The sequence below is a fragment of the Hordeum vulgare genome, chromosome 2H (assembly GCF_904849725.1).
Source record: "Hordeum vulgare subsp. vulgare chromosome 2H, MorexV3_pseudomolecules_assembly, whole genome shotgun sequence".
Lineage (NCBI taxonomy): Eukaryota > Viridiplantae > Streptophyta > Magnoliopsida > Poales > Poaceae > Hordeum > Hordeum vulgare.
The window spans coordinates 621,098,183-621,111,376 of NC_058519.1; the positions used below are offsets into that span (position 1 = coordinate 621,098,183).

The following is a 13,194-nucleotide window of genomic DNA, read 5'->3' on the forward strand; positions in this document are numbered from 1 at the left end:
TTCTAAAAAACAACTTGTACTTTTTCTAATATACTACCCCTTACACTACGTGCGGCGGGTGGGGTGGTGGAGTGAGGAGAAGAAGAACAACATATATATATATATAAGAGGTAATAGCACCAGGTACCTCAACTTGCATGCAATGTGTAGGTTGAGTTCACACATTGCATGCAAGTTGAGGTACCCCTGGTGCTATTACTCTATATATAACCAGCATGAAAACCACCTTAAAGGCTAGAACCAAAACCAAAAACAGAACATGACATGATGACAGGCCACAACAGCTGCCCCCAAGCAACCCTGGCTCAGGCGCAAAACAGAAGGTGAACTCTGCTCAGTTTGCCGTGATAATAGTTAGTTTCAGGAGACGCGTAGATTTCTTCAGGTGACCCCTTCCTGCATCTTTTGTTCATCTTCGTATTGTGAGCTTGACACGGCTTCACGGCTCCGGAGCGCAAGCGCCTGGAGAAGCTCAGCTCCATCCACCAACACCTGTTTGTCCTCCGGCGAATGAAGACTTCCCAATATTTCAGGAACACACTGGTGGCATAACAAACATAAGAATTCAGGAGGGCAACGAATCCACTTCTCCTCGAAACGAGCATTATTTCTAATTTTCAAAAGAGCCAATCACACAGCTGCTACTCCAGTAAGGATATATCACAGAATTTTGTCGGAAGTCTATAACCAACAATGTGACAATGAGAAGTACCAGAATGTGAAACATAAAATGATTTATTTTTTAAGTATGAGAACAGTTACGTGGTATGCTTTCCCAAAAAATTCAGTCTTACCGTGGAACTTCATCGTAAATTAAAGAACGTAACATCTAATGCAAACATGAGATTAGGCAGCCTAACTATCTAAGGTACTAGCAGCTAACTACAGATGAACATGAACATGCAAAGTTCTAACAGAAGTTTACTCTTTCAGCGTAGTTTCGAAAACCAAGGAAGTCTATCGCATTGTTCCCATAAGCAAAACAGAGTGAAGATCAATTCTGCATCAGAAACCCTTTTGCACTCAACCGCGGCATCGCGCTACTGGGTCGGAGAGGTGTGTTAGGAATAGGATGTTGCAAATTTATCTCATCCAATCTCAACTGAGCACAAGCGCCTCGATCGTCTTGATGCTCAGTGTGCTTTGGTGCTTTGGAATTACTAGCCCGCTGCTACTGAATGCCGCTCCAGACTGAACAGAGGATGTCGGCATAGCTAGGACGTCCCGTGCAATAGCAGCAAGCATGGGGTACTTTGTGGTGTGCTCCATCCACCAATTCAAAATGTCAAAATCATCGTTTCTCGGGACGAGAACCTCCCCAAGGTAGTTAACAAGCTCTGAAGACATCTTGCTATTGAGATGGTCACCCCAATCATCCAAAGAATCATTATCATTTGCATGCAGAGCTGCAATTCTTGAAAAACGGCTGCCACTCGGCTGATCCGTGCCATTGTACGAGTAGTATTCATCGAAGAGTTCCTGGACCGTATCATGTATTTCAGATAAGTAGTCAAGCGAGCCTATGTTGTAAGCCTGTTGCAGACGAAATTTGATGAAGCTCATCTTAAATCTTGGATCTAACACGACAGGTATTGACAACCACACATGAGTTTTGCCAGTACTGATAGAACGCTTCCTGCATATCCATGACCAGGGTAACAATCTCTCCGTGATCATTTGATGCTTCTAGTTGCAGAACTGTCCTCACTCTCCATAACTCGCTGAAGTATACATTTGCTGTCGGAGAGGTAGGGCTAGAAATTACTTCAGTGACACGATAAAATGTTCTCAAAATCTTGTAAATGGACCAAGTAGCTGTCATATCTTCTGGAGACAGCACTTCTGCGGCAGGAAATAGCTTGTTGAATTGCAACACAACTTCAAGCCCAAAATATAACTTATTCCACCACTTGGGAGAGTGGATTCTTAAAGCACGGGCTTTCAGACACCTCTTATCCTTACACTTCAATACTGCTTTGAGATCTGTACTATACAACTAACTTACAGCACCAGATTTTCTCTTTTTTGGTGCTTGCGCGAATCGCGATGCAGAAATGGATGGCGAGATAAAGGGGTGTAGGAAAGCATGTGCTTTCTCAAATGCTAACCCACCACGTGGCATCTTCTTGCGGAAATTTCAAACTCATCTGTGAAATAACTTCCAGAAGCTGTTGTTGCATCGATGATGAAGATGTGCTTGCCCCAAAAAAGTCCTTTACTATGTCACCAACAAGGAAAAGTATATATGATTGTCCATCAGAAACAACACTATTTAGCATATCGTCCACACAAGCAATGTTGTACAGCCTGCCTCTGATGGGAAGGCACCTCTTCTCTATGAGCATCTTCTTGAGCTTCGAAGTATTTGCATCATTCTTAATTTCTCCAACTGATCTTCTGGTTAAAATTACAATCTCTGATTGCATGCCATATGACATTGTATGACCCACTTTCAGAGTCTGGAACACAAGCCTCCTTGCAGTGTATTATCCTTTCCAAATTTGTACGTGAGCACCAATACATGCCAAATTTGATTACTAATCTATGAACTTTCCAATCTTCAGTTATAAAATGTGCTGTCATACAGTGGTAATTTACTATTGGCTCAGGTCCATCATGAGTCCAGATAGTTGCAAACAGGAAGACACACTGGGAGGTAAGTGCAATTTTATCCTTGACATCTATTTTTTTCTTTTGGAACAGAGAAATTAATGTTCTTCCATATTGCTATGAGAGACTTTGTTAGTCATAGGATTGATGTTCTTTTAAAAAAATCTCATATATTCATTATCCACAATTGACAAAGGATAACCATGCAAAGTTATCAATCTGGCCATATCTTGATAAGGTAAATCTTGATCAAACTTGCCGGTGCTTATGGCAGTTGCATTAGTCATAGATGGGGTCTTCCGTTTCTTCAGCCTTGTACTATCTGGATGCAGGCTAGCGGCAGGTTTTCAGATGCCGGCGCAGAAAGATATCTCCACTGTAGCTCAGGCGATTGTGGCAGTTGAGGCGGTCTGCAAACTGAACCTTCCCATTCAGATAGATGGGCTGGAACTCCTCCCAGATTGGCTGCAACTCCTCCGGCACCTTGGGCTGATTCTTGAGCTTCTTTTCTGAGCGAGCTGTTAGCACCATCAAGTTTTACCATCACCTTCATGCTGGCATCCTTCTCATGCTTACCGGTTATTCCCCATAGCTTCACAGCAACTCAGTTAAGTATGGAAATAAACACATATCTGTCTAAGAAGATAGCTTCACATAACGTATGTAAGACAAATCCATATAGTTCCAAGAAGAAGCCCTGCATCGATGTGAGATTGTGAGTACATGACATCCTCCATAATTCCAAGACCATAGGGACAAATACGTACTTCCTTCCTCTGGAATTACTTGTCCTAGGAATTGACGTATCTAAATTTATTTTAATTTTAAATACATCCATTTTTATGCATTTTTGCGACTAGTACTAATTTGGGACGGAGGGAGTATATGCTTCTTGCCCGTCCACCAAAAAATTAAGAGTGAATTGCAAAAAATCACCACATTTGAAGTTTGCATCCGGATTTACCACCACATTGCCTACGCGTTGCAAAAATCTACCGATTTTCTTTTATTTTTTTGCAATAAACATAAATGACCGATTTGCGGTTGCTAAGTGGATTTCTGACGCTGTTGGCCCACCTGTCGGGTGCCACCTCAAACGACTGAGACGGTGCGGGGTTGACGGTCGTTACCCCGGCGCTCGCTAGGTCAGCCCCGTTCGACGAGTGAATTGCAAAAAACACCACATTTGAAGTTTGCATCCGGATTTGCCACCACATTGCCTCTACCGATTTCCTTTCATTTTTTTGCAATAAACACAAATGACCGATTTGCTTGTTGGCAACTAAACTCCACAATCAATATCATCATGTAACTCCACAAGTAATATCAACCCACTGCCCACCAACATGCGCCACCACGATCGTGACGCCACCCGCGCTGCCTCACTAAGATCACTACCACGAGGCCAAGAGGATGAAAGGAGGGCGCTAGGCGATGGGAGCAGCAGCATCGTAGCCGCGCGGGAGGGAACCACCTCCACCACCGTCGTGCAGAGGACCCCTGCCTCCGACACCATCGCAGTCGCCGACCGGACGCAGCAACAGGGTAAACCAGGCCACCCCTGGCCCGGCCAGGCCCGAATCTGGCCCGCTGAACCCCACCGGCCACGCTGCAGCAGGGCGCCGCCAACACCCCACAGCCCATCGCCGCTCCCCCGTCTCCCGGAAGCCAAACCACGCCAACTCGCCCCGCCGTCGGCCCGCCCAGGCCCAGGTCTGGGTCGAGCGGATGCCGCCAGGCCGTGTCGCCGCGCCACCTCGCCGCCAACAGCTACGCCACCGCCTAAACCGATCTCCCGCGTCGCGCCAGGGAACCCCGCCGACACACCGGACCGCCGCGGCCTAGGGACACCCCCCGGCGCCGCTCCGCCCCGCGTCGGAGAGCACCGAGAGGGGAATGGCCAGGGGCCGCCGCCGCCAGCGTCGCCCGGGCCAGGCCCAGCAGCGGGCGCCAGCGACGATGACGAGGAGGGAGGGAAGGGGGGAGCTGGAGGAGGAGCGCCGAGGCGCGGCCAGTTGCCCGCGGGGGCGACGCGGTCGCGAGAGCGATGATAATCTTTCGATATCAGCTTCCACTAACAGGTCCTTTTACATCACTAGTTACTATTACTATTATTATTTTGTAACCCTAAAAATATCATTATTATTTTGTAGGTCATACTATCAGGGTTAGCTCGAGGAATTGCAACCGCCGCGGTCGAAGTATTCGCCTCCTGCTACCATCTTGCCTACTAAGAGGTGGAGGGCCTTGGATCTTTGAGAGTTATGTGTTTTTTGTCAAGGTCTAGTGGTGATCATAGTTTTGTGCGAATAAAGTTACTATTTTATTTAATTTTATTTTATTTGGCCGTCCATAAAGTTAAAGAGATTTGTATACTCGTGGATTCTATTATTTAAATCCAATGAATTTACGTTATTGTGTCAAACTGTTTTTTGCTGGTTTGATTGTTTGTGAAGTTGGAATCTTACATCGATATTGTGATTTGACAATCTGCACTTTTACGGGGTCATCCTTGCCCCAAGTGCATTATCACTCAAGGTTTTTCGTCTTTCCGGATGGACGACTGTAGGCGCTTTCAAACCCTTTTATTAGCAATCATGTTCGTGTGGAAGATAAAATGACAGTGTCATTTTACGGGAGTCTTGAAGTGACTTCTATCACAAAGAAGATATTTCCAAGTGATTTCATTGTAATTCATAGACATAGAGTTACTTATTTGTTTATTTTGGATATTAGATCCAAATCAGTGTATCTCTAATAGACTAATAGTTATGGGCATGCTTTTTTGGACGCCTCAGTTTGATTGGTACACACAAGTTTTCTATCATGATTAAAATTCTTCATTTGTTTTCTGAAAGGTTGAGGGTGTTCGGCCCATGAACATTTTCCATTAACCCCGCATACTTGTTAGGTATCGTCTTATCAAAGAGACGGCGACTAAATCATCAAATGGGGAAGTACAATGTGGGTTAAGGTCTAACTTCCCGAGGAGGCCAGCAGGAGCTTCATTTATGTGCCGCCAAGACAACCCCAAAGCCAGGGTAGGGGGAGCGGGTGTGCCCAGCATCGCCACGCAGGTGGTCAGCCATGTCGTCGACTGCTTGAACTCCTGCCAAGCCCCTCACGAATTGGCTCCAAGTTCCGTGACAATGTGATATTGGGTCATTGCATGTATACATTGATTTGGTCTCTGTACAATTCATGTTCTCCTGTGTGTGATTCGGTCGTCTAATCAGGGATTTTCTTATTATCGGCAGTTCAGTGAAAGACATCACAAGAGTTACCCAGAGTGAAAGGCAACTCCGGTGAAGCTTAAATTCCACATCAAATATGTCCACATACATGAGGTAGCTCGGGTCACTTCACTTGTGCAGAGGTGGGCATGGAGAGGGAAACGCGCTGCGCAGACGGCTCCTTCCACTGCTGTGTGATGGTCTTGATCTGGGTGAAGAACTGCACGCCCGCCTTGCCTGCGCATCAAGTTTATCGTGTTAGTTATGCCCAGATGAGCTTTAGGTAGTCTGCTGGAGAAGAATCAAGTTAGATTAGCAGGCGCACCGTAGAAATTCAAGTCTCCTGCGAAGGAAGCTTTGCTACCCGTGAAGGAGAAGAATGGTAGGGGTACTGGGATCGGCACGTTGATGCCCACCTACAAAGGAAAGACATACATTGTGAATAATACAATATGGGCAATACTCTTCTTGTTTATGTTAACCTCAACTCTAGATTAGAATGCTGGATTTCTTGTGCTTTTGCCTTCAGGGTAGCATAGCAACCACCTCGGTAAGTATATTCCAATTTCTAGCAAGAAACAATACACGACTAGGTTCGATATTTTCTCCATAACATTTTCATACCCTGTACCCAGCTAGCTTACTACACGATTAGGTAATCAATCCTATACAAATGCTACACAGTACCTGGCCAGCTTCAATGTCTGTCTGAAATTTCCTTGCTGAGACACCAGATGTGGTAAAGATGGAAGCCCCATTGCCATACCTGAGGATGATTTGTAAATAAATCATTAAATTGTAATCAATGCTTTGCTTGGGACTATGAGCTCACAGGAGAGGGGGAAAGATTTACTTGTTTCTGTTCACAATTTGTATGGCATCATCTAGGCTCTCTGCCTGCAATTGATAACACAATCAGCATAATAGAAATTTAATGGTGTCAAGTTAAGCGAACAAGTTTGTCATACCTTCATCAAGAGAAGAACTGGACCAAAAATTTCCTCCTGTTTCAAGTTTTGCAGGTTTCAATCAAATATAACAAGGCAAATGAACGTCAAATTCTCTCTTGGGAAGGAAAAAGTGGGTACTCTTTTTTCAGATAATGTTAAAACTGATGCAAAATAAACATTCTAAAATACCTTGTAACACTCCATATCACTTTTAACATCAGCCAACACAGTTGGACCAACAAAGTTGCCATCCTCGAATTGAGGAACCTACACAGTACATAGCTATTAGGCATACCAAGACCCAGTTAAATGAATCCACGGGCAGTTCAACAACTGAATTCTTAAAATTACCACAATCTCCCTCCCATCCAGCACAATCCGAGCGCCACTGTCAACACCACTTTGGACTAACTTGCAGATGCGGTCCTTGGCCTATTGATACCAAACAGTTAGGGCACGAGATTCACCAAGAAAACAAAGGGCTCTAGTACCAATCCAGTACTCCCTCCACTTTTCAAAAAGCATGTCATTGTTTTTCTACATATAAATCCTAACAAAATTATAATACCATGGAACTACTTCTGAATACAATTCCTAAGTTCTAATCCAAATATTTGAAAATATAGGTAGACAAAGCTTTTAAAGAGTCAAAATGTCGACAATCTGTGAACTGGAGTAAGTGATGAATCCTGAGGTTGCAGAAAAGCCTCAAAAAAGAAAAACGGGTGTTATTTTATCAAACAAATAATTACAATAATTTATTTTTATGGTCCAAATGTGGGCCTTAGTAGCTTAGCCCCACAATAAAATACTCAATTAATCACAAGCATAGCAGTGGCAGTGGCATATAGATGTGCTCCAGGCAGAGATTAAGATAGGGGAACTACTGGTTACCACTGCAATGAGCCAATGACTGTGTAGGATAAATCTAAAGCTCCTGATACGTACAGTTAAACCCCAAAAGCTAATATGTTTCCGAAAAGGCTATACCATACGTCAACAGTTCATTATTACCAAAAACAGGTGTAGCATTTTCTTTCAATGGGATCATATTCCATACTGAGGCCATACGAAGATTACTCGCTAAACATTTCATGATTAATTCACCTAAATAAACATCAATGGTTAATAGTAACTACTGTTCTATCACCTCTGTTCCGAATTATAAGACGTTTTGGATATTTCAATATGGAGTACATACGGAATGAAATGAGTGAACAAACACACTAAAATGCATCTATATACATCCGATTCAGAAAAAAGTTAGAACACCTAATAATTCGGAACAGACGGAGTATAATCCAATTTTAAACAGGTAATCAAGCAGCCTTTTGGTGATCTAAACTTCATAAGATCTCTTTTTATCCCCTCAATGTAAAATTTTGAATATCTTCCGGGAAAAAAAATCCTAAGTTCAGATATTCAACAATCATTGAAGGAAAAAATATTAAGCATTCCTTTTCTTTACACCAGTTAATATTTGAGGATTAGAAGGTGGGGAGATAATTCTTTTCTTTACAGACAAACGTAACAAACGTAATCTGTGTAAAATATTCTCAAACTCCCAATATTATTATCAGTATGTGTCCATAAGTGAAAAATATGAATAACATGGGTACGAAAACATGTGCTAAGAAAAGCAAACCTGTCTACTGATCACTGGACCAAGGTCTGCATCATTAGCTGTTCCAGAATTAACTACAAGACTGCTTGCACGTTTGACTAGTTCATCTTCCCTAAAACAAAAGATATGGTTGACAATGCTTCCCCAAAATCTGACAATAAAAATAGCTCTAGCCTACAAAAATTGTCTTGGATAGAAATCTTAGAACTCTACCATGGTTCTGAACCTCCAACGAAAACAGCAGTGCTCAATGCCATGCACCTTTGCCCGGCTGCACCAAAACCGGCAGCAATAAGGGCATTCAATGTAGCATCTCGATCAGCATCAGGAAGGATAATGGCATGATTCTTTGCACCCATGTTACACTATAGGAAACAGAAACAGTTATTCTGAATTATAACGCTCAGAACGTAAAAGGCAGGAAAAGAGGTTATTTAGGAATACATGATTAGAAGCAAACCCACCTGAACACGCTTCCCACTCGCAGATGCTCTAGAATATATATGCATACCTGCCTGAGAAGGAGAGAGATCAGAGATAGCACAACTGCTAGCTAGCTCTGAGCCACAGGAGTACAGTAGCAATATCCGATATGGGGTTAAAAATCTAATGTAAATGATTAAAAATAGAACTTATAACACTATTTTTCTGGGAAATAGAACTTATAACTGCACATCTCTCAATACAAGAGAACACATGCCATTAACACGAATACATCAACAGCAAGAACACCTGTGTTGGCACAAAAAACTCTTATTTGCATCTTGGTAAAAGAATTTATCGGTCAGCACAGAAAGTTAATCAAGTTTTGAAACACTATAATAACACATAAAAAAGATCTGCCATGTGTGCATGTGATTGAGAATGCACGTATATCCTTGTTTCTAGAACGAGATCTGATTAATGACCCAAGAGCTGAAAACAAATATGTTGATACATATTGGAGGAGCAGAATATTAGTTAGATCGTCGATGCAACAAAGTGTACTTGTAAATCCTGGTTCAGGGAGATCGTTGGATCCACTTACTGTATTGGAACCAACAAAAGATACTGCCTTAATAGCCTCCTCGTCACAAATGTTGTTGACAACATCCTGATAAAGTAAAACAAAATCAGAACTAGGAACCTAAGAAGCCTGGGGATTCCAGCAGAATGGATTAATGTTCTTATCAGAAAAAGCATAATAGATCCATGAATGTCTTTTAAAGAAAAAACACAATACATTCATGTATCCAATATGAGCAGATAATCCTCCAGAGGAAGCGTGAAGTTCCAAGATGTGCTGCTTTGCCAGTGTTCCAAAGAGTAAAGACAATAGTGTGCCTTTGCCCACAAAGTATCAATCATCTTATGTGTTCTAAAATGTAACAACACCAGGCACCAGTAGTACATGAGAAACATATTATCAAACACAATGACAATCTAAAAAAAAAAAAAACTAAGAATACCGTACATGGGTACCATGAACAATGTTCAACACACCCTTCGGTAAACCAGCCTCCATTGCTAGCTCCGCAAGCATCATAGCAGCCCCTGTTGTTAAATATTATATCATCAAATATCAAAACTAATTGTCTGCAGTTTTCGGTCAAAATCACTGAAAATTAAAGCATTTTAAAGGACCACCATTTACAATGATACATGGTACTTTAAGATGTAACGGTTCCATGTTTGGAAATGATATTAGTTCCAGATCATTAAAAATGTGAACACTGTTTTCATGCCTAGAGATATCACAATGCACCCAGTAATCTAGCCTGTAAAACATGGAATTCCATCACATCAAAGTATTTAAAACCGTGCTTTCTGAAAATACCACGGTATTCACCTAAAACTCCGAAAAGAGAGATGCAGAACGTAGCCTTACATTTCATATTACGAAAATCTACTACACACGTCGTAGGGGGGTTCCCCTATGGTATTCCTGTCCAAAATGTATATTTCATAGTGCTATCATACAACTAATATAAAATTTGAAACTTGGCTGAAACTATTATGCAACAATTCCCTTATGAGACCGAAAGGTACGTTTGTCCTAATAATCATGGCGAGAAATACAGCAGCGTTACTGACCTTCAAACGTTAGCTAAGCAAGAACACATGCATTTTTGTATTTAGTTAGTAAACGCCACAACAACAATAAATGTAGTCAACAAATTGTGCAAGAATAAAATGGCAAAAGCAAGCACCTGGATCCTTTTCTGATGGCTTTAGAACAAAAGTATTGCCACAAGTAACAGCTATGGGGAACATCTGAATCCAAAGAACAGAACAAATAAGCCACGTTATCAAATTTTCTCTCCTGAGTTTATATTACAAAGATAAATAGCAGACATTAACAAACAAAGTTACTGACAGAATAAGGTCAGGAAATTGTACATGTGATGCACTCTAGAGCCCTAGTAAGTAGTAAGAACAAAATTTGATGTTAAAGAAACAGTGAAGTCAGGCATACCCATAGGGGAATCATGGCAGGGAAATTGAATGGGCAAATCCCAGCACATACTCCAAGTGGCTCCCTAATGCTAAAGGTGTCAATCCCATGAGAAACGTTGGATAAATATTCGCCCATTTGCAGTGACCCCATTCCACAAGCATGCTCCACCACCTCTGCAAGATAAGAAGTTTGAAATCAAAAAACATACAGCCTGTGTGTTAAATAGCCAATATAACCAAGAGGCGTCTCACTAACAAAATGACACTTTCACAGAATCAAACGAATTAATTATACTATCTACAACAACCAAACAGAAAAAGACCAAAAACAAGTGTAATGATATGAAAAGAAAACTAACCTAGACCACGGAATACATCACCCCAAGCATCTTTCAGCGTCTTTCCCTGCTCGGTTGTAATGTTCTCTGCCAGCTTATCCTAGTATCACCACCAAATAAGCACATAATTACTACAGCAGGAACCAATCAACGACAGCATGAGTATAAAGTTGTAAACTCTACAGTAACTGATGGTTTCTATTGATGGAAACTGGAAGAATTTCTTCAAAAATAATTCTACCATGTTGGCCCGGATGAGCTCCTGGTATTTGAACATGATGCGCTGCCGCGCCGTGACCGGCGTGCTCCGCCAGCCAGGGAAGGCGGTCCTGGCAGCGTCCACGGCGGCCCTGAACTCGTCGGCGGTGGTGAGCGGGATCCGGGACACCACCTCCTGCGTCGCCTGCGACATGGCCATACCACACAGAAATGCCCGCGTCACATCGCATCTCCATTCCACGGCTCTAAATCGACCAACCCCAACTGAAGGATGGACGGGTTGATGATAGGGACCGCCCGAGAGGCAGGAGGGTGGCTTACGGGGTTGGTGACGTCGACGTGCTCAGTGGCCTTGGACTCGACGAAGTCGCCGCCGATGAGGAGGCGCACCCTGGGCTGCGAGTGCGAGGAGGGGGCAGTGGGTCACACTCACACCAGGCGGAAATGACGCGCACACGGATAGGAATGACAGATTGGGGGGTTCCGGGAGGGGCGGGCGCGTACCGGCGACGACGAGGCCCCCTCAGCGAGCCACGAGGCGGCGGCGGTGGATAGCGGGGCGGCCATCGGCGACCGGCGGAGGCCGGAGGCTGCGACGGGGAAGGGGTCAGGAACCGCGTGCGGCCTCAGGGGATGGAGGACGGGGAGGGAGGGTGGGGAGCGATCTACCTGAGCGGAGGAGGACGGCGCGGAGCATCGTCGGTCGCCGGCGCCGGTGGTTGCGTCTTGGAACAGGGGTGTGTAGTGGGGCGGTGACGAGGAGGGGGGGTCCGGAAGAGGGAAGGGGAGGAGGGGAGAGCGGAGTGGCGACAGGCGGGGAGTGGAGTTGGTGGTGTCGTACTCGTTTCTGCCACCCGCGGCGGCGGAGGAGGTGGGATGGGAAGGCAGACGTCACGGGATTCCCTTTCCAGCTAGGATACATATCTCTATCTCTATCTTCATTACTCTTTCCTTCTAAATAATTATAGTTGAAAAAAAACTAATAAGATAAAAAAAATACTCTCCGTTCCAAAATAACTATCTCAAGCTTAGTACAATTTTATACTAAAGCTAGTACGAAGTTGAGACACTTATTTTTTTACGGAGGGAGTACTTGTCGTAGCTCTAGTTAAACTTTAATGATGTAATATTTTATTTATATTTTAGGACGGACTTATCACGAGAGGGTATTCAGAAAAACAGAAATCTCGTCAACAATACTTTGTCTACCCACTTCTCTTTCAGAAGTATATTTATGCATTTGCTCATTATTATGGATTAAATGTACTCCCTCATTTCACAATATAAATTTATGATCAAATTTAGATCACGAAAAGCACTGACGCACTACATTGCGGAATGAAGGAAGTAGTATATACAACGATTATGCATTGCAACGCAGGATCCAAAATTTTAAAATATTTTAAATTAATCTATATTTTGCCTTTTTGGATTTGCTTAATCTTGTAAACAGTGATTATTAATATCTACGACGATGACACGTGGTTGTGCTCTGGGGATTAGGTCGACTAGTTTGAAAACATTTCAAATTATGATGTTTGTTTTTCTATGGCTAACTATGATGCTTCGATTGAGTGAGACAAATTTTATTTTTGAAATTTTAATTATGGTGATTTGATTGCTCTCGATATGATTTTTTATACTAATTATGGATTATGGTGTTTTAACTATTAAAATGTCATTGGAGCAATATAGATCATCAAATTTAAGATAACGAAAGGATGATATTTCAATGTTTCTATCACAACTCAATTGTTTAATAAGAGAGGAGCTGGAGATATCTC

At 42.9% G+C, this 13,194-nt stretch overlaps 1 protein-coding gene across 1 annotated transcript; it reads right to left on the reverse strand.

The window, feature by feature from the left end:
* Window positions 1-5,829: 5,829 nt before the first annotated feature.
* On the reverse strand, window positions 5,830-12,298 carry LOC123427944 (methylmalonate-semialdehyde dehydrogenase [acylating], mitochondrial). Its single transcript, XM_045112083.1, has 19 exons — window positions 12,080-12,298; window positions 11,915-12,000; window positions 11,732-11,806; window positions 11,433-11,594; window positions 11,213-11,291; window positions 10,873-11,027; window positions 10,607-10,670; window positions 9,871-9,950; window positions 9,445-9,510; window positions 8,882-8,932; window positions 8,631-8,782; window positions 8,439-8,529; window positions 7,145-7,225; window positions 6,983-7,060; window positions 6,812-6,847; window positions 6,697-6,740; window positions 6,531-6,609; window positions 6,169-6,259; window positions 5,830-6,080 (listed from the first exon to the last, which is right to left on the reverse strand). Exons 1-19 carry the CDS (start codon window positions 12,105-12,107, stop codon window positions 5,968-5,970), a joined length of 1,611 nt encoding a protein of 536 aa, XP_044968018.1. The 5' UTR covers window positions 12,108-12,298; the 3' UTR covers window positions 5,830-5,967.
* Between the last annotated feature and the right edge of the window lie 896 nt (window positions 12,299-13,194).